The following is a 22676-nucleotide window of genomic DNA, read 5'->3' on the forward strand; positions in this document are numbered from 1 at the left end:
GTGCATAATTATTCCAAAGTTCTTCTATTTTTATTTTTATTTTACAAAGTTTCCTTAGTTGTTTTGGTTTTGTTGTTGTTGTTGTTGTTGTTAGCACTAAGCTCTGTTATTAAAGCCTGTGGACAAAGGTGGAAATATTTGGGATTTTTTACTTTTTACAAGCCATCTGGCATAAAGGGACAGTATGTTTCAAAAACATCTGCTGTCAGATGGGAGATGGTGATGCACCTCTGTGATGGTTAGAGGGATTTTGAACATTCAGTTGTGCCATACCACCATGACACTGTGCTCTGGATGCCTTTTCTCTAGAGATAAGCCTGAGGAAATCACTCATTTAACCCAGACCAAGCACAGAAACAGGGACACATCCCAGAAATGAATGTTTAAAGGAATCCTGTCCCTTGAAACAGACCATCTTTAACCTAGGTAATTCAAAGATAAAATTAATATTGCTGCCAATCTGCTTCCATGAATCTCCAGTCTCTTTTTCTGTTTTTGGGAGATGTAGTTATGTATAGTCCACAGATACATTTGTCGTGGAAAGGGTTATATTCTAAAATCATTAATCTTACATAGGTTGTCATATGGTGGACATTAATGCTAGTGGAGAGATGGAGGACAGATTTCAGTTTCTTGAGCAAGCAAGGCCAAATTTCTCCTCTGATGTTGAGTTTTAGTAGCTAAGGGCAAAATTTGGATCTGGGATTTCATTTTCCCCTACAGTTTGAACAGAGAGTTCATTAATGATAATGGAAGTTCTGTCTGAAGCTGGTGTTCAAAGCAGGCTTGGGTTTCTAAACGACCATTTCAATATTAACAGAAGAAAATCACTTTATGACAGGATTGAAGTCATGGGGAGAGAGACAAATCATGAGGGAAAAAAAAGTTAAGAAAGAGAGAAGAAAGCCTAAAGAATCCTAGGTAGAAAAATCTACTTTTCATTTTTCAATCCAGTATGTCATAAAATAAACTTATATCATTTACTTACATCAATTTTATCTATAGAAACCACAGAACAGTTTTCTAATATGCATGCCATAATCTTCCATTGAATAGTGCCTCTAGCAATACATTGCATTCCATTTGATCAATACCTACATAACATTTTGAAATAAACATTTTACCTAGAATTATATCGTCTTGTTAATATTCATGGTTATGCATAATTATAAAGTTGCCATTTCAAACACTGGGCTGTGGGAAAATGGTATGTTATAATAATCACAATAAGAAGAGGGGAAGAAAAGTGCCTCTATTGTTCAAGTAGAAGATGATGATTTCCATAGTGCTGAGAAACACTATTTTTTGTGTCTTTGCTTGGTTTTAATAAATTTGCATTGCTGTTGTGAACTGATGTCATGTAAACTGATAACATAGATTTTTAACAAAACATCTTCCTGATTGTAATCTGAGATAATTTTCACATGCAGTATGCAAGGCCTTCCTCACTGTATTTGGCAAGTTACAAACTTTGATTCTAATATGAATTCACATTTTTTTACAGTTTGACCGTTTTTAACATTTGCTTTTCTGCAAAAAGACGGGAAGAGTATTGCTTAGTTTTCAAACATTCTTAAGGTTTCAAATTTTTCCAAATTCTTGATTAAGGCTCTTTATTTCTTTCTGCAAGGTTGTTGATACTTACTTTTGCCCAATTTATCATGTATTTATGTGGTAACATCCCTATACTGGAAGATTAAACAGTCTTTTAAGATTGCAAAGTAAGCAATGAATCAATTGCCATACTTAGCCTTTTTAGAGTGACTGTAGATGCTTAAAAGAATACCCTGGTGAATGAAGAAGTTAGGTGGGAGTTTGAATATTAGTGAGGTGCAGTTTTCTTTCATGAACCTGATCTGCTGCTTCCTGCTTATGGTATGAAAATATGAATTTATGTTTATAAACCTGCAGCTATTACTCTCTGATATTCATATCACAGTAGCAGCCAGATCTCAGTCAGTGGTATTTCTACCCTGTGCTAAAAAAGATGTTCTCTATCCAGCACTCAGGGCTTTCTACTGTCATATGCTGTGAATAAAATGCAGCTTTCTCAAGCCTCACCGAACCAGCCTTATCTTAAAACAGTTCTCATCTTTGGAATTTTCTTAAGAAGAACTCTGTTGAGATACAGTAAGTCAGGGCTGGCAAGGAACTGTGTGCAATAAAGAGAAGTAGAGCATTGCCCACAGGGACTCTTGTGATGGGAAGGCAGCATTCTGTACCAGGCAATCTGCTCTGAAGGCTTTGCTTTTGGCCCACTAGGTAGACAATGCATTTGCACACTGTCCAGTCTTAAGTCCCCTCCTCCTCCTCACTCTACCCCATGTAGTAGATCCAAAATAGAGCTGTTTGTGGAGAATTACGTAGCTGACATATTATTCCTCACCAAATGTCTACAAGTCTCCTACCATCTAGCTCCTAATTCTGTAGCAAGCATTATTTAACATCGCTGAATATTTTTCATTGCTAAAATCCAATTTATGGATACCCACTATTTTAAACATCTAGCTCACTAATTGCAAAATCTATAGGAAAGTCCTTACAACATCAAAGACTCACTTGATCCTCAAAGCCATTATAAATGGACAACTGTCTCTGTTACAGGCAAATAAGGCACTCTTTCTGGCTGTGATGCTATTTTTCCTGTGGGTTTTGAAAATGACCTTCCTGTAAGCATCAAGGACTGTAACTTTTCAGATAAAGAAACTTGTTCTTGTTTTAAGTCTATGCCAGGTTCATTCCCCTATAGCCTACAGTTTTCAAAAGCAGAAGAAAAAGTAATCCAGAATTTAAAAAAATAAAAACCCCTCTGTTTCCAGAACGAAGTTACCCTGTCAGCTTGCCTTGGGCCTTAGGTGGAGAAGTGGAGATTAAAGAGTCAGTATTCCTTTTCATGTTTCGTCTGCCAGTTTTGTGAATGTAGAAAGAGTACTTGTGGCTGCAGCTAAGTATCCAACTATAGTATTAAGTACAGCAATTTCATCCTTGTGCAGTAAATTAAAAATATTCTTATAAGTTTACCATGAGAGAACTACCATCCAGTCATTGATAAAGGTATTTCAAGGAGAAGGGTGAATAGCAGAGCAGATGTAACCTCAATATTTTCACCAATTATAAAGAGCCTCTTTGTGAAGCTGTGTGAATATGTAAGATGATCTCATCATTTCCTATTTACTCAATACTTACCTGAATACGCAATATAGTGTAGCTTTTAAATGCATATGCACATGAGTAAAATGTCCTTTTGTAAGAGACTTTGCTAAAAGACTGCTTTTGATACACAATTTCTTCATCTCCTCTTCAAACTGAATTAAGCTACTTCCTTCTTTTAAAACACAACTCACTATTTAGAAGCTTTGGCTTTGATTTCTCAGAACAGCCTTACAGGAAGAAACTATGTTCTTTTTCTATTTGTAACCATATTTCTGAAGACAAACTTGTACTGATTTATTTTAATTTTCTAACAGAAATAGGTTCCTGCAAAGAACACTGACTGTTTCTTCTTTTTCCCCCTCCTTCATTCCACCGCTACAAGAATATTGCTGTGCACAAAGCTACCAAGGAAAACTGAAATCCCTCTGTTGGGAACTGTGTACACAGCAATATATTCATACTTTGAGAAATAAGTGAGGGGTTTTTTATTTCTTAGCATGACATACTGTGCACTTCTTGCATGCCAACCACTGAATTCAAATTGAGGAACTAGGTAACATTTCAGCAAATTTTAATCAGGTTTACCATCCACCATTTTAGGGAATATATCTGTACAGCTGACATAAAGGTCACCAATTTTAAAACATTAACCCTCAGTCCCTTTGATTAAAGGGTTTGTGTATATGTCTGTCTTTATGTGTGTGTGTGTATATATATATATATATATATATATATATATATATATATATAAAATTATGTAACCCAATCCTGCTTAATCCTGTCACATGCACCATCCCACCAATCTGGTCACTAGTCTCACCTTATCTGTCATACTGGGTTCTCCATGTATAACACAAATAGAAATATAAAATTATTTGCACCACTCAGTGAGTGAGGGATTTGCCTGAAAACAGAACATCCTGAAAAGTCAGGATGTAATCTACATGGTATTACATTTACATTCAGTTTATGCTAAACTGAAATGCATGTTCTGTTGCTAGTTAGAAAACATATCTTCACAATCAGAGCTTAGAGTGGAGTGATTATTTGCTTTCATTTCTTCTGAAAATCAGGAACTTTATTAATGGACTCTCCATTCCTGCAGACTGAAGATCTTTAAAATGAAACTGGGCTCTACTCAGTAAAACTAGTTACCAATAAACTAGATAAATTTCCCTCCTTCCTGTCTCCTTTCTAATTGCTATTTTTGCCTCAAAATTCTTATAATAATTTCTAAGTTGCAGGTTGGCAATGCCAGCAGTTAAACAATACTGTAAATTAGAAAACAATTCAATTTTTTTTCGTTATCATTTTCTTTCATCACATTTAGAAATCTCTTTCCAAGGTATACTGGGAACTTTGAGAACTGAGTTGGGGGTGCCTAGTGCACTCTCACAGGAGGTAAAAACCAGATTTAGCAGCACAGTACAGCTTGCCTGCTGAAGAATCTCTTTATTGAGAGAATTTTTATATTGAATCATGGGACTTCCTTTAGAGCATGGGCCACAAATCTCTTATATGAAATGTGCTTTAGACAGATGCAGCAAGGAAAATTCTATGTATCTGGTAATATATCTAAGCTGGCCAAAAATAGAGTGGGAACTTGCAGGCAGATGAACTTCAAGGAAAGTTCATTTTTAATACAGTATTTCAGACATTCTTTGGATGTATTCTTTGTACTTGGGAGCCTGAACTCTGAGAGTAGATGGGTTGTATATAGCCCTGATGCATGGAATTCTCATTCTTAAGAAAGCAGGCATCATTTCCTCTTTTCCATAGTTCTGAAATGAATGCTCTGTTCAGTCCATGACAGACTTTTTCAGTGATGTAACAACCAATATATAAGTTACTGAAGGATGAAGGAATTGTCTAGGATGACCAAAAGAGCTGGAGAATCTAGGACCTTATAACTATTTCTATGAATAACTGCAGTGTGCCCTTCAGCCACTGGCTAGTTACTCACCTGGTACTTTGATTTTCAAATGTGTATGTGGACAGTTGTCCTTTGGCATTTGTGTAGCATGGTAAATTCCTTAGATAAAAACTGTTCCAAGGAAGACAATAGTGTATTTACTAGGTACTAGTGCAGATGGATTTTACTAGTTTCTGCATGCAACTGTGGGTATTCACTCCATACTTGTGTGCACATCAGTTTTACACTCAGCTGTAAGCAGAGTATTTTGAATGTCCTGTTTTACTGAACTGGAAATGCTTACCATAATCAAAACTTACAGCAATGTTTTTCTTCCCTCATTCTTCATAACTGATAAAGTTGGGCTAATTTATGTGAGATTGTTTTCTAAAGTGGCTTACAACATTGGTTTGACAGAAATGCTGTGTAGTCAGTTCAAGTTTTATCTTTATTCTGCTGTATAATGAGGTTTTGAAGACAATGAATTATCATAGTAGAATATTTAGAGCTTGAAATACAAAAGTAAAAATTTAGGGAAATATTGATGTCTGCTAGAAACAAACTTAGTTCACTAGAGGCTGCTGAAAAACAGTAAGACACAGATACAAATATTTGTTTATATTAGAGCTGAACATAACTTGCACTTCACATTCACTTTACATGGCACTATTTTACATGCATGTTTTTCTCTAGTAGTTGAAAAATTGCAGTGGGGATTGGGGGATACCCCCAAGGTAAGGAAACAACACTGTTTGTATGGCTGCCTTTGTAAAACATCTTTTTCTGTAAATATCTACTGTACACAGATTTAGATATAGATACATTCACATGTATAACTGGGGGTATAGACACTTGGTTAACTTGAAAGCTCCAAAGTGTCATTTGTCAAATTTATGGTAGGAAGGTAGGAACTTTTACTGCCTTAAATACTTATCCTTTTCCAAAGTGATTTTTTTCTTTTCTCTCAAAAAAAAAAAAAAAAAAAAAAAAAAAAGGATGAAAAAAAGAAAATGAAAAGGAAAAATGGGGAAAAAAGAAAATGTACCTCATGAAACTATTGTATATGAAGCACTTATTAGCCGTAATTAAATGGACAATATGAATTTACTACATCTTTAGGACTCTGGCTTGTTCTGGTTTAGAGCAAGATGATTAATGCAAATACATATTACTTGAGATAACCATTTAGCAGCTAATTTAGCCAAATTTATTACAGCAGTTAGAGGTTTTTCATTTCAGCAGCCGGAGACAAGGACATGACAAAAGCGGGCGGTGAATGTGAAGGCACACTGCCCTCTAGTGCACGAGCCTTTGTGGGAGCCGGCAGGAATGCGCGGAGGGAAGGGATCCAGCCCAGCCGCGCCTCGGTTTTGTCTGGTTTACGGGTTTTAGAAAGCGGTTCTGCTACCCTCCACTGAAAGATTTACCTTTCATTCCCTTCTCCTGACACGGAAGAATCAGATACAAAACAAATCCGTTTCAACTTGGCAATATGTTGGCTGAAGTATTACTTTAAACTTCTGTATTTTAAGCCGTCTTGCTGTGAGCATCTAACAGCGCCGTTTCACATTACTGATTGCTTTTACTTCTTTCTGTTTCCTAGCATATTTCAAGCATCAGAGAGAGCTGTCACTCTTTGGCTCTAACCAAGCCACTCTGTGCCTCCCTTAGGCCTCTTTCTCAGCCTGTTGGTGGATTTACTTTGCTCTGGTAGAAAGTAAATTCTCCAAAGACTTTTCCCCCACTGACCAGTGGAGATTTGGTTCATCTGAGAACTGTAAATTCTGTTTGACAAGATCAAAGAAACAGATGTATAAGTTCAGTGGTTGATATCGCCTGCAATGAGGAGAAATGATCAAAGCAGCAGGGGTAGAGTATCTTCCCAAACCTTTCAAATATCCAGAATCTCAAAGAGGTCTACCTAGGAGCTATGAATAAATCACATATAAATTTGCCTCTTTTTTCCTTTTCTTTTTTTACAGTTTGACATTGAGTGCATAGGAAATGTCCACACAGCAATAAGTATTCCGAGAACCATAGAGATTTGTAGGCTTTTTTTTTTTTACTTTTCTTCTTCCACTAGAGTTTCCAAAAGCAGATTAAAATTATACTTTAAAACTTTTAAAATGTGTAGCTAGTTTCACTGAACTTCAGATCCTGTTTGTCATCTCACTGCCATTAAATCCACAGGAAGCAAGTATCTTCTGCTTATACTTGTGTCACGTTGTACAATGAAGGTCATTTTACTGCAATTCTAACATGTACTCTATCTTGCTTGTGTTCTGTTTGTATTTTCCTGTCAGTGCTGAATAAGGGTCAGTGTGTAACAAAGTATTACCGCTGGATGCAGAAGAATGGAGGTTATATCTGGATACAATCTAGTGCAACCATAGCTGTCAACGCCAAGAACGCAAGTGAGAAGAATATCATTTGGGTCAATTACCTCCTTAGGTAGGTCTCCCAGTCACTTCTCTCGCTCCAACTGCTGTCTCTGTTGCTTGTCTCTGTCAGTGAGAGGTCTAGAGAAAAAACAAAAGCCTACTAGAGAAAGTTAAGAACTTTTCATATAGTCCTTATCAAAAACCGTGCCATTTTGTTATAGTTATTGAGGCATCTGTCATGTCTCTGCACATGAGAATTATTATGCTGCCTTGGTCTTGAAATAAACCCTCCACTGTTTTATTGCATGCCCTGAAATCTACTCAATGTGAGCTCAAAAATTATCCACACCAACTTTCAGTAGCTGTGTTATAAAATCTGGTGTGAAGTGTTTGGCACTGTTTTATTTGGATATTAAAAATGCAGGGAGGCAATCTGCTGGTATGGCAAAAAAAGTTATCTATGAAAGGCATTCACCAGTTGACTCCAGAGAGAGTAACTTTCTCAGGACAAAAAAGGCTCAAACTACTATGTTGTTCCTATAAGCACCAGATAATATTCACACTGAAAAATGTAACAGAGGATTTAAAAATAAAAGTACTATAAACAACTATTTTAAGCTATTACAACTATTTTAAATAGAAATAGTAGTAATGTCTTGAACGAAAGCCTGTTCCCTGAGAAATTTTCTTTTACCAAAGTATTTTTAAAGGACTGGTTTCAGAGCTCAAGGGAAAACCAACAGTCATTGAGAAACAGTGAATTATAAACCTGACCTCTCTCATCTGAAAATACCTTTCAACACATTCTGTTCTGTGAAAATGTTCAATAAGACTGGGAGATTTTCTGTTTCATTCCAAAGCAGAACAAACAAACAAATAAAATTTGAAACCTTGAGATTGTCATGAAATGCAATTGTCATTTTCTGGCCTGTTCTCCTTTTAAGTTGCTTGTCATGGTTTGTTACATTCCCTTTGATGCCATGAGAGTTCAAAGTGATGTCTAGGGGTTAGATTGGGACTTATTATGCCCAGTCCAGCAAGCCCTGAAGAGACAGTGCCTGCCTAAACTTGCATGTTGAAATGCTTTTGATTCCCCTTTTTTGGAAGGGAAGGAAGCAATCCCTGGCAGGAGAGCATTGAAGGGGTACTGTGGAAGCCTTGCACAGCAGTGGAGTTTTCACTGGGACTTGCACTGATATGCTTGAGCACAGGCTTTTCTGAATATATCCTTATCCTGCTACTTTTTTATCTGTTTTTTGCAAGTGTGAGGCAGAGCACAGCATTTCAAGAGGTCCGATTAAGGCTGACAATTCTGAACTGGAATTAGAGATTCACTGCCCCAGTCCTTAACAGGGCTGCAAAATGCCCAGAAATGTTCTCATATGTCCAGTTCTAGCTCTAAAAGTCATCCATAAGAATTATGAACAGCTGCCTCTGTCCCCTTTGCTGCTTTCCAGACAATAGGTGAATCTAGTCCACAAACATCTGACAAAATAATTTTCTCTACAAGCAGAATATACCTAACCAAAAAAAAAAAAACCACAAAAAAAAAACCCAACAACAACAACAACAAACAAAACAAAACAAAACAAAACAAAACAAAAAAAAAAAAAAACTGGTCTTCCACAGGTCTCTTCCCAGAGAGAAACTTATTTTTTCTAGTGTTTACCAGTCTGTTAGAGAAATACTAACATCTTCACTGAATTAGTATTTTTAATTTCGATTTCTCCTTGTACTGGAATTCACGAAAGATCCAAATGTCCAAATAATATTTTAATAACAGATTAAGGCATAATTAGGTCTACTCTTAGCAGGAGTACTGGTCTGTATACATTTCCATGCATTAGAAAGTATGATTCAGCTGTCTGTAAAAGGATAGACTAATTATAGTGACAGGGAGGATTAATGCTGTTCTTGTTCTAGCAACTTGTTATTCACAGTGTGAAAGCCCTCAAACAGCTTTTGCTTGGAGGGGGCAAATTTGGGGACTGCCCTGGGATGCAACAGAATAAAGTCACTTTGTCAGGACAAAGCCATAAAGATGATAATTGTAACATGGCATCTCAATGTGAACTGTGTGAACTCTGAGTTTTCACAGAACACTCTGAGAGGCTGAGTATGAGCATACTGTCATTGTGATCGTGAGTCAGGCAGCCCCAGCACTGCCTCGTATTGTTCTGTGCAGGACTGGACTGTGGATTTTCCGTTTTATCAGACTTAAATTTGAACTGCATGGAAATGCTCACCTATTAAAAAATTATTAAAGATTTTGTTATTTTTAATATTCTCGACTACTTATTTTTAGCTATGTCTGTTTCCCTGCATTTAAGAAAGGAACACATTTTAAAAGGTACAAGCCAAGCAAAAGCATAGGAGTTTTTTTCCATTTCTCTGGCAGTGTAGCTTTTTTAGATTGCAGTCATGTTCCTTGCTAACAAGTCACAGGTGAGCACCACATGAGCAGATGAAGATATGATTATAATGGGTGTGTTGACAGTTCTTTATCCCTAACATATGCATCTTAACATGCACATGTGCATCTGTCACATAGTTAGAGAGGTTGTTTTGGTTTCTTGCTGATGTGGATGTATGTGTGCAGTGTTTAAAAATACTTAACTTATTTTATCTAATTTTTGGCCAGATTCTTTGGAGCAGTGGTCACTTCTTTAGCTGTAGCTGAGCACCTTAATAACTTCATGTATTATATACTGGATTAAAATGGGGAAAACAAGAATGTTGAGAAAAATAGGTATTGAAAGGACTCTGGCAAGGTTGATAGAGAACATTTCTACAGAGATAAATCTAATAGACATTGCCAGTGGGAGAGAAACAGATTAGAAGAGTTAAAATACTCTCTCTGTCTTCCCAGGCACAGTAATGGGATCGAAATCAAGATATTGTGTTGTTGGATGCTTACAATGTAGCTTTACTGCTAGATATCACACAAGCCATGATGTCCCACTTCAGCAAGGATGCTTTGATAGCTCTAAAACTTCACTAGAATCAAACAAGGTTTAGTACCTGGTCAATAAAAGTATTTGACTGCAGTATTAAAATAAACCTTCACAAAATTCCTGCTGTGAAGCTCTGAAGCCAAAAATATGTGTTTCTGTCTTTACTCTGCTATTCTTCATGTTCTTTGTTTCTGAACTTTGATATGAAAAGAGGAAAACATCATGAAATTCAAAATCATCCAATTGTGTTTATATTTGCTGTATCCTCTTCAGTAACCCAGAGTATAAGGACACTCCAATGGATATTGCACAACTTCCTCATCTGCCAGAGAAAACCTCAGAATCCTCAGAGACCTCTGACTCTGAATCAGACTCAAAGGACAACTCAGGTAACACACATGGTGTGCCTTTACATACACAAGTGGTTCATATCATGAAAGCCACATGGTCAGCTTTCCAGTTGCTTTTAGTTCTCAAGTATTGTTCCATCAAAACAAATATATATATATATATATATATATATATATATATATATATATATAATTAAACTGAAAAACACTAACAAAATCTTTTCATGACCTTAGCATTTCCATTTCCTCAGAATTTCTCTTAACTTCTTCATGATTCTTGCCTACATAGCACCAAACTAAATATTTAATTTCCCAGCTGTGCTTAAGGTATTGTGCCTTATGCAGGGGACTTGGGATTGCAACTGCTGGATAAAATTCAAGCTCTTCTATTTCCAGAGTAGGCAGAGAGGTCTCCACTGTCAATCTTTATGACTTCTTTCCCTCTATGAATACATTCTTCAAGAGTCTCACTAGGGGGCAGTAAAGATTGAAAAATTTGAGAGTTTTCTTGGGTTAAAAGTTATATTTAATTAAAATGTGTGGGTTCAAGAACTTGTTTCTAAGCTCTTTAAGTCTGGGACTTTATCTGTTTTTTAAAAGCTGAATGTACTTCTCAAGTTCTATGTGTAAATTAGTCCTACAGATGGTCCAGTGCACAGATGGTTCACACATTCCCTGTTAGTTTTAACAGTGGTTACCTAGGCATAGGTGCAAATCATCTGGCCTTGAACGAAGTGTGTTTTCCTATAGCCCAAGAAGTAAAGGTATTACTCAGCTGTTCCGTGTAGGAAGGAAGGATGGATGGATGGATGGATGGATGGATGGATGGATGGATGGATGGATGGACAGATAGATTATTTTTCTCTAATGTCTATGATAACTACTAAAAATACTCTAAAGAAAATGGGTCACTATTATATAAATCAAGAAAAAGCAAGAAGAGGATCAGGCATATTATATTATATTATATTATATTATATTATATTATATTATATTATATTATATTATTATATTATTATAAACTATATAGCTGTTCTCTTTCATCTTTTGCTTTTATTCATTCTCCTTTGACAGCTAGGTTTAAGTCAATATGCAGGCTTACTGACCACTGTCATTGGGAATTTCTTCATCCATTCCCAGTGCTTCCTTTATGCTGTCTTGTTCCTAAATAGCCAAATAACACATATGTGGAGAACAGTTTGTATTTTCCACATGCACTGGAAGTTTCTCCAGGTGAGCACATGAGAAATAATTGTACGTTCATGACTTCTAAAGCTGATGCAGAGCAAGACAGCATTCCAAAGGTGCACAGATATTTACTTCTCTGAAGGACATGTCCAGGGTTCTTGGAAGACAGAAGACACAGGGGCTTGTTTACTATAAAGGAATTAAATAGAAATGCTGAATGATCTGAATTTGGAACAGTATTTTAGATGAAACCAGCAAGTTCAGTTCAAGCTAGGATATCATGCCAGGGAAATATTGTGTAGCTTTAGACCACCTCACTCTAAAACCACTCTTCTCCAGCTAGAAACCATGGCCTTAAGAGAAAGCATCTTCAAAAAAATGAAGAAAAAATTGTAGGCCAAATTTAATCCTAGGTGGAACAAAAAGCTGGATGGGACTTAGGGGTTTACAGCCGCTTCTTTTTGCCTATGTGTTTTATTTTTCAAAAGGAAGGGACACTCTGATGCTGCAGACAAGCAAAAGTCCCACTAAGTGACTTGCAAAGTGCAGTGTCCTGAATGCTCAGGCAGCTTTCCTGTCAAACCCACCTTCAGCACTTCTGGGAAATAGTTTGGTATTGACATGGCTCCAGAAGTAACCAATATCTTTAGAGGCAGAACAATGCTTCCCCTCTCCACCTAAAGCAAGGATATTGAAAAGGGTAGTACTTGGCTCTGATGAGTAAAAAAACATCTTTTATTAGGCAACAAAAGTTTTCTGGCTGGTCTGTAAAGGATGGAGTTTTCTGAAACCTTTTTTGACCTTTTCAAACATAGTGTGATAATGGAGCATATTCAGTCTCAAAGCTGCTTTGGCTCTCTGAGTCCAGTGGGCTAGAGTATTTATCTCACCCATATTAGAATTATAATTAAATGAATTCAGGCAAGAAGAGTGACAACTTCCAGTGCTGTAGCTGTGCTATTTTCAATGGTCTTTAGATTATTTGGATCAATCAAGAATTTAATTCATTGGCTAATTATTTTTTCTCTATTTTTTCATATTTGTTTTCCTTCAGGAGAATGTAAGATGAAAATCTAGCAACAAAGCAAAATTGTTTTAACAATAAACTTTTTTGAATGGTTTATTCATTCATCTTAACTAGTTTATTCATTCATTCGGATTTATACACGAGTTGCTTCTCCTCTCACACAGGAGGAAATCAGCAGTAATTCTGCTGCAGCCAGAGACTTTATGCCACTTCAAAAGTGGCAATGGTCAGAGGAAAATGAGATGAGAGTAGTAAAATCTTCATTAGTAAATAGTGCTATAGGTGGATGCCTGCCCACTGTAGGAGAGCATGGATGTGAAAGAACGATCACCAGAACATAACAGTGATAATGGAATTGTTCACTGACTCCTCTTTGGATGGCACAGCTACAATGCCACTGTGCTCACAGCTGTCATCGTGATTCTTGTCCAGTGAGCAGATGAGAAGGCCCCCTCAATCGAGGTGCAGCCATATAGCATAGGCTTCAAGTGCATTAACAGTCCTGAGTCAGAGACATTCATAGTGATCAAAACTCTCCCAACACAATAGAGGAAAACAAAAAAACATGCAGCTCTACAGAAAAGAGTATCTTGAAAAAAAAAAAAAAAAAGGTTAAAGCAAATCCAATCTCATTGGTAGGTAGAAATCTGGACTCAGATTATAATATTATGTTCCTATTGCTAATTCTTTGTTTCACTTTCATTTTGCTCCAGAGGACAATGAGAACTCAAAGTCAGATGAGAAAGGAAACCAGTCAGAAAACAGTGAAGACCCCGAATCCGACAGGAAAAAGTCAGGAAATCAGTCAGATAATGAAATGAACTGTAATGAGGATGGGAACAGCTCCAGCAACCAGGACAGCAGGGACAGTGATGACAGCTTTGAAAACTCAGACTTCGAGAATCAGAAGGCCCCTGAGGACAGTTTTGGCACTCTTGGCTCTATGCAGATCAAGGTGGAGCGCTATGTTGAGAGTGAGTCAGACTTGCGGTTGCAGAACTGTGAATCACTGACTTCTGACAGTGCCAAGGACTCAGACAGTGCAGGTGAAGTAAATGCCCAGTCTTCCAGCAAACATCAGAAGAGGAAGAAGAGGAGAAAAAAGCAAAAGGGAGGCAGCATGACCCGGAGAAGGCTGTCAAGCACCTCAAGTCCAAATGGACTTGACTCAGCTTTGGTGGACCAGCCCCAGCTGCTCTCGTCACCAAACAGTGCCTCAGTGCTCAAAATTAAAACAGAAATCTCAGAACCTATCAATTTTGATAATGATAGCAGTATTTGGAATTACCCACCCAACAGGGAAATCTCAAGGAATGAATCGCCCTACAGTATGACCAAGCCCCCCAGCTCCGAGCACTTCCCTTCCCCCCAAGCCAGCAGTAGTTTACATGTCTCCATTCCAGACTCTGTTCTCACCCCTCCAGGGACTGAAAATACTGCCAGCCGTAAAACTCAGTTCAGCACCTCATCCAACTCGGCCTTGGCTCCAGTGTCCTCTGACCCTTTGTCACCCCCACTTTCAGCATCTCCAAGGGACAAACATCCAGGAGGTCCCACAGCGTCCAACTCTTTGTTGTACACTGGGGATCTGGAAGCCCTTCAGAGGTTACAAGCAGGCAACGTGGTGCTTCCTTTGGTTCACAGGGTAACAGGAACCCTTGCTGCGACCAGCACTGCTGCTCAGAGGGTCTACACCACTGGCACTATTCGGTATGCTCCAGCTGAAGTTACTTTAGCCATGCAGGGCAACCTCCTCCCCAACACCCACGCTGTTAACTTCGTTGATGTTAACAGCCCCAGCTTTGGGCTGGATCCTAAGACGCCGATGGAAATGCTCTACCACCACGTTCACCGACTCAACATGTCGGGACCATTTGGAAGTGCTGTGAGCGGGGCCAGTCTGACCCAAATGCCTGCAGGGAATGTGTTCACGACTGCCGAAGGACTTTTTTCCACTCTTCCATTTCCTGTGTACAGCAATGGCATTCACACTACACAGACTCTGGAACGGAAAGAGGATTGAAATATGACCACATACTGTGTTCAGTGTTATACTCTGAGGCATAGACTATGTTTTAATTTAGACCTTTAATTCTAGCACTTTGAATTTGAGCAGGTCAGCTTATTATCTCAATATGATGGTCCCCATTTCATTCCCTTTCTCTTTAACTTGACTTATTCTTTAATGTAAAGATATTTTTTTATTTTTGCCTTCAGAGAGTCGAAGTACCAGTTGCCTGCCATTTTGTCTTCTTCTAAGATGTGTGTTTTTTCCTTTGCATCTTTATTAAGATGCCTTTAATATGTGTATGCCTCTGCCATAGAATACTCAGTGTTGTGGTAAAGAGATTTTAAAGTGACAACCATTGGTTTTACTTCAAAATGATCTTGATATGATCAAGATTAAAAGAGACAAGCATAAACAATGTGCCCTGTTTGACTAAGTCAAATGAAAAGGGGGTTTTGTTCCTAATTCCTTTAAAATAGGGGATAGTATTTTAGAATTTTATGCAGAGTTTAATTCTCTTTTTATGGTTAAGATTTTCTTACTTGCACATAAAATAATTTGGGTTCTTAAAAAGTTAATTTCTGGCCTGTGACTAGAATGTTAAAAAGTTGGACTAAATGTTAATTACAGAAACTTTAACTTAATTTCTAAAACCATGGTGCTATCATTTATTAATCTGTAATGTCTTCATACAATATGCAGCTTGTGGGCTGGGTTTTTTGGAAAGAATGTGTTCCGTACTGGTTAATAGTGGGGTGCTGCAGTCTCCTTGGTTAGTTAAGACAAAAGCCCTCATTAACATTTGCTGCAGGACTTAAAATTTGTTACCTCCAAACTAACAAGCATAGCCTCACATCAAATTTAAATGGGTCAGGAAGCTTTTTTCAAAAAGAGCTTAAAAACAAAAAACTCAATTTAATTGACGCGAGGAGCAGTTTCTTAGGTGCATATTGTTTTGCTTTATTTTTTTCTCAGTGTAACTGAGGCTAATTTTGCAACATCAAATAACACTTCAGAGTAAAAAAAAAAAAACAGAAGAACTATTTAACATGTTTTATTTTTTTTTCCATTTAATATTATAGAGGGAAGGTTGTAAATTTCTTTTTGTTCTTTAATTTCGGGGGTTTTTTGTTGTTTTCTTTTTCCTTATTTCTAGTGTTGAAACCAATATGTTTTAAAACTAAAGGATGGGTTAATAAGCTTGAAATAGATAACTACAACTGAAAACTGCACATTAAGTAAAAGAAAAGAAATCTCCTATTTTGTCTTTGTTGCCAGAAATCACAGTGTAGTGTCAAACACTCCAAATGACTGTCAAATATAAATTCTTCTTCCACTCCATCTTTGGCAGCTGTTTGTTAAGGCATCTAATAACAGATGTGAGAACTGTAATGTGTACAATGTGTAAGTGTCCTTGGCTGTCAGTCCCATTGCAGTTTCAATGTGTGTTACTATATGCAGTATATACTAAGCTAATGTAGTTGTTTTGTCCTTTGTCTTCTCTGTGCTTTATCTCTAGTCCGGAGTGGTAAAGTCCCATTCCTGCAGTCCTAGTGAACCAGTGATTCTTGGGGGTTAGTGGTTTTTGTGTGGTGGCCTTCCTCTGTAATGTCACCTTATGCTGCTTCCACTGTCTGTATACCTTTTAATTTCTGCTGTTGCTTTGCTGTTGTGTATTCTCAAACCTCTCTCTCCCCCTTCCTTTCTCCCCTCCTCCTCCACACGTTTCCCGTCTCTCTTTCTCTCGCTCTCTCGTTCTCTCTTCTTCACTCTCAGAGATAAAAGACTCTTAACTAGCTCAAGGTTAATGGAGCCATTTTTCCCACAGAGGAATTCTGGGTATGACTTACTCTTCCAGTGTACCCCACAACGCACTACAGAGTAATGCTCAGATATATTAAGCAAATTGACGCCATATAGCCTCAGTTGTTAACATTCCCAGAGTCCTTGTGCTCGAACTGTAAGCAGAGGGTGCATTTCTTTGGTTTTCTCCTAGGTAGGCTGGCAGAGCAATATGTAGAGCAATTACCAGTGAGATAGGAAATTCTTTCAAAGGTCAACGGGCATTGTTTATAAAGGAAACTGAGCTTAGAATTGTCATATATATTCGCTTACGTGTGCAATGCTAATGTATTAACTCAACTGTCCTTCAAATTTTTGATCACTCACTGCGTTGAGTCAATTTCTATGGTAGCTTTGAATTTGAGAAGTAGGTCCAAGCCACAGAGGAGTGATAGCAAAAAAAGGAATTGGACGCTAGAAATTTAATTAATGAGCTTTTAAAGGTTCCATGGAAAGGATTTATGTAGGTCTTAAAAAGGTGAGAAAGCTGATTGGGAAATTCAAAGTTTAATTTTGGAAGCTCTGCTCTAGCTATGGAACAATCAAAGGACTGCACCTATCAGCTACAAAGAACAGCTAGACAGCTGTTGTTGTTCTGGGTTTTTTTTATAAATGTTTCTGTGTTGTGTCAAAATGATTTCTGGTGATTTAAACTAACAGATAATCACAGCTGCTGTCTAAATCCATAGTGTTTAAAATTACAAAATGAAAAAAAAACTTCATTACCTGTGAAGACTGTGTCTGTGTTTTTAACTATTTCTTGTACAAATATATGAAATCTTTTATGAGGAGACTGGTGCCAAGTAGCTGAATAATGGGGAAAGGGATTCTGTTCGTATAAATCTTAGCAGTGTTACCAACTCTACAATATAAAAAAAATTAAAATGTTAAAAAGTGACAGCTATGGTACATTTATTTTGTGTTAAGCTAACCGAATCTAACTTCTTGAGTGCCTGGCTTATTTGAAACATTTTTTTCATTGATCATTGATAATGCTGCAAATCAGAAATGTACATACTTCATTTACAACAGGGTTCTTTTTATACTTTTGTAGATTCTCATACATGTCATACATGGTTGTCTTTATGTAACTTAATTTTTTTTCATCCCGCAGGTGCCATTTTCATAATAAACTTCTCTTGGATTTGTTACTATCTGGCATCATTTCTTTTACATATAACCATCCTGACTAATGAATGCTGGTAGTATTTGTTTGAGCAGGTATTTTTTAATCATTTTATGAAAAAAAAAAAAATAAAAAAAAAGAAAAAAAAGAAAATAACTAAAATACAAGAAAAAAATAACCAAAAATGAAAGAGGAAAAAGCAAGATTTTATTAACACTTGTGAAATGAAGAAAGGAAGCTGTCAAGATGTAGGTTAAGAATGCTAATCCAAATACTACAACAAACTTGCCACCATTCTAAATTCTCAGCTACCCCAACTCATTGTCATATTAAGCATTTTTATGCACATTATCAAAGCTGAATAATGAACCTGCAACATTAACTACGATAGAAAGTGTGCATTTTTTCCTTGATTAATGCACACTGGAAGAGATCAGCTTTGGTACATTAATCATTTAAAATGCACTTTATATTTTCATTTTTGTACTCTACAATGTTACAGAGTCTTCAGTCACATTATATCCTACCTAGGCTGCTGATTCTTTTAAATGTGTACTTTCTTTCCCCAGAGTGGCGACCTGTAAGTAGTTGGTGTTGTGCTGCTAGACATTCTGCCTTACCAACTGAGGACAGAAACATTTGCCAATGCAGAACTGACAAGGCAAAAAGCCTTGGTCCCACAAATGAAAGGGGGGAAAAATTCAAATACACTGTTGATTACACAAAAACCCACACACAGTGGCTGGCCTTAAAAAGGGAACAATCTTGCATAAATTCTGGGTACAAAAAGGCCCAGGTCAAGTGGTTTTTGTCTCTGCAGTGAAAAGCAGGGAGAAGTTAAGGCACAGGAGATACCTCCCCAGGTACCCAGTGCTGTGTGCCGACCCTGTGGCTGCTCCTGCATGTGCAGAGAACAGGCTGGGGATGGGACAGGAGGGGAGTGGAAGCCTTCTCACCCCTGTAGTTCTGCATTCATTGCCTTTTTTTACAGTGCCTCTCCCACCTGTCACAAATATTTCCAAACTCCGTATTTTATTTTGTTATGCTGAGCATGCAGTCTCTAAGAATGCAAATTTGCCAATAGCCAAAATCTCTAAGCAGCTTTGAGTACCTAATCTCTTCTCTTCTGTATGTCCACTTAGAAATTAATGCTGCTGGGCTAGTCATTCTGGGCCAAATTCTTCTTGCCTTATAAATGCTGAGTAAAACTATTCACAGTTTGCAGCACAACTCTTTACTGTGAAACATACACTCAGCTGAAGTAAGAGCATGTGAATCTGGCTTTCTAGGCTGATTTTTTTAAAAAGTGTGCACAATTATAGCTCAGTGAGCCAGCCCAAAACCTTAATAGATTGAAGTCTGGCTCTTTCAGCTTCCAAGCAGTGCAGGATGCCCACTTCCCAGGCTCCAAGCATTGAGTTTGATACAACTCCAAGTTGCAGGGGGTAGAAAGAAGCAGAGGTTAGCAGTGCTGCTTTCAGCTCTGCTTGCGTGTTCCAGTTGGCATGCATCTTGTTTATGAGGTAGCTAAGGGTGCCAATGCCAACCGAGAGGAAAACAGAATTTAAATGCAGATTGAGAGAATGACCAGAATAAACCTTAATGGAAGAATAACATGCCTGTTCCAAATAACTGTTCAGCAGTATTACTAAAGACACTAATTCCAAGAAGGGGCTTGAGAGGGGCATTTCTGAGCAATTATAAGGTTTTTTTATATCTCAGCCATACTGCCTACACATGCATCAGAGCATGGGGTTGATGGTCAAACTTAATAGACTGCTCTAAGATTTGTAGTTGAATGAGGAAGTTTGTGTATTAAAGAAAGTTATGGAAAGGCCATTTCATGGAGGGGTTTTCATAGTGATGCTGTTGCACTCGTCTATCTCTTGTTATCTGCAGCAACTTTAATAAACAAAATCAACTGCTTGGAAATGTTAAGCCCTTTGAAAAGGTTTCTTTGGGGTAGGCCTAGCTGCTATCTTTGTTATATTTGAGGAAAAACTTTTTGCCACGCAGGGCAAATTTTCTCAAGTCATTTCATCAAAGAACATTTCCCAAAACAACTAATCTCTGTAACTGCCATCTCTAGAAAATTTGTTCCTGGCCCGCTTATTTTGCAAGGTGATGTATGCAGGTATTTAAAAGCTAGCTGAAGGATTGCAAGAGGAAAAGGGCTCTTTCCAAGCCTCATGACTCTGAGAAGTTACAATGAAAGAAAAATATTCCAAAAGTACTTAAAAATCAGCTTTGACAGCTTGCACTGGTGCTTTTGCACAGTCGTTGTGTCACTGGAGTAACTGCGATGCCTCTGACAGCACATTTATTGTTATGATTCTAGGAAATGCATTAGTTTAAATGTGTCAGTGCTCTCAGAGTTATTTGCATAGTATTTTCCCTTCTTACCATTGTAATTTCTTTATTTTCATTTTAGAGCTGGGGGAGGAGGGTGGAAAGACTGGATATGCATTGTCAACTAATTTAATGAACTGTCATCTATCCAGTGAGTTTACTGAAGAGCCTACAGAAATGTTAACAAATGGGATGTCACCAGAGCCACAGATGCTCAGGTAAGATCAAACCCTTTATAAAACATGCACATGCATGCACACAGGGTGGTACCTATGTATATATGCATAATAAAGGTTCTTTCTTCCTCTCTCACCTATTCTTTCATCTTTCCATAAGTGAGAATTGGAAGTTATTTTCATAAAACCTATCAAATCACACCCACATTTTCCCAACAAATCATAGAATCATAGAGCTCTTTGGGTTGGAAGAAACCTTAAAGAACATTTAATTCCATCTCCCTCCAACTGCCCTCCAGTGAGCAGGGATGCCACCCACTAGATCAGATTGCTTAAGGCCCCACCCAACCCAGCCTTGAACACTTCAAGGGATGGTGATGCCTGGCTTGTCCACTGAGCAACATGTTCCAGTGACTCACCACCCTCTGAGTAAAGGACTTCTTCCTAGCATCTAATCTAAACCTGCCCTCTTTATTTTTAAAACCATTGTCCCTTGTCCTGTCACTATTTGTCTGTATAAAAAAGTCCTTCTTCCTCCTTCTTTATAAACCCCCTTATGGTACTGGAAGGCTGCTAGGAGGTCTCCCTGAAGCCTCCTCTTCTCCATCTTGAACAACCCCAACTTTCTCAGCTTGTCCTCATAGAAAAGGTGCTCCAAACTTCTGATCATCTTAATGGCCCTAACAGGACCAAACAGAATCTTTTTGGAAGAAATACAACATGAGATAAGCCAAGGATTCAGAGTTTTTATTTTAATTGACCTGAATCAGGTTGGGTGTTCTCTCCTACAGTTTTGTTCATAATCCTAAATTCACAAGAGAGAGTGGAAGAACAGCTTTTATTTCCATAATCACCATGATGTGAATCTTTCAGCAAAACAAAAACTCAGAGTAGTTCAGACTTCTTTTCATATAATATATTTCACATTTCTAGAAGTATCATACTCTAGAAGTAAATACAGAAAGTTTAGTAACTCAAGTCTGAATCCAAGCAGACAAAGTCAATGAGTTTGATTACATTTGTAGGAAGTCTTAGTTTTTTCCCAATTTGTAGGAGCTGTGTAGACTAGATGCAATGTGGAAAATAAGGGATTTCTTTGTAGACACCAAGAATACAATGGGTACTGACTTAATGCTTGGGCAAAAAGATCATCAGGACCCAATAAAGGCTTACAGGAGTGGGAGAAGGTTTGCATGCTTTGCAGATGGGAGACTGTATTGCCCAGCACTTACCTCTCACTGACTCTAGAGACATAGAAATATTGAGATTACCTTTCCCCTTATAGGTTTTCCTGAGCAGAAGGACTCCTTGTTTTTCTTATTTGTAATAAAAGGGAACATAATATTTTCTGGCAAAAGGAAAGGAATCAGGTTTTCCTCTTGCTTTAAAAGCATTCACAGATTTATAGTGGAAATGACAGGAACAGGATGTATTAACCATATGACCCCAGCAGAATGAGTCTACGCTCTTGACTGATTTAAAAGTTTATCTCTGTCCTTTGAACAGCCACAAAGGGTCAAGTCTTGGTCTTGCTCAAATCAATGAGATCTTGACTAATGACTTTAATGGCTTCAAGACCAAAGTTTTGAGCCAATACTCATAATCAAATAACAAAGCACAGCCTATAGTATGAACCACTGACCAAGGAGTCAGGCTAATTGTTACCCTGCATCGTTTCCTTTCTAATCCTGTACCACATCAGTCACATACTAAGAAGCTCTTTTTTGTTTAATTAAAAAGCCTTTCCCAGTTTTCCCAAGCTTCATGGTCTGATTCATCCAAAGATTCCTACCTTTAAAACAGGTGAGGAGTGAGGCAAAGGCATAGGTAAGTCTGCAAAGACTACCTTCTCACCCATGATCTGTGGGAGTGCCCCTGGCAGCCTGGGTCTTTTATATAAAAGCAATGGTGCAAACTCTGCTGGACATCCAATCTTGTATTTTCTTGAACTGACAGTAGTACTAAATGATGGCACATCAATGTCACCAGTACAGCTTTCCCAGACCCTCTTTGAATATCATCCAAGAAACGGGAAAGTTTACACTGTAAGAAGATGAGTATTCACTGAAACAAGTTTCCAATTTCTGTTCAGTACTCTGAATTTCTGAGGTCTCTTAGTGTCCTCTGTTGATTTTCCTGTATTTCATTTCTTTCTTTTAGCCAGTTGTCTACTTTATTACAGCATGTAATGTAGCATCTTGCAGGGTAGT

General features: G+C 37.7%; 1 protein-coding gene across 7 annotated transcripts in view; it reads left to right on the plus strand.

Annotated features, from left to right (window-relative positions):
* The window catches only part of NPAS3 (neuronal PAS domain protein 3), a 589208-nt gene extending 571239 nt beyond the window's left edge, over positions 1-17969 (plus strand). For all 7 annotated transcript variants that reach the window (XM_085582101.1, XM_021542664.4, XM_085582102.1 and 4 more), the window contains 3 exons: positions 7369-7516; positions 10674-10789; positions 13679-17969. In XM_085582101.1, coding sequence (XP_085438227.1) covers positions 7369-7516; positions 10674-10789; positions 13679-14988 — 1574 coding nt within the window. In that variant the 3' untranslated portion in view covers positions 14989-17969. The remainder of the gene's footprint in view (positions 1-7368; positions 7517-10673; positions 10790-13678) is intronic.
* The last annotated feature ends 4707 nt before the right edge of the window (positions 17970-22676 follow it).

The sequence above is a fragment of the Lonchura striata genome, chromosome 5 (genome assembly GCF_050655825.1).
Source record: "Lonchura striata isolate lonStrDom1 chromosome 5, ASM5065582v1, whole genome shotgun sequence".
Lineage (NCBI taxonomy): Eukaryota > Metazoa > Chordata > Aves > Passeriformes > Estrildidae > Lonchura > Lonchura striata.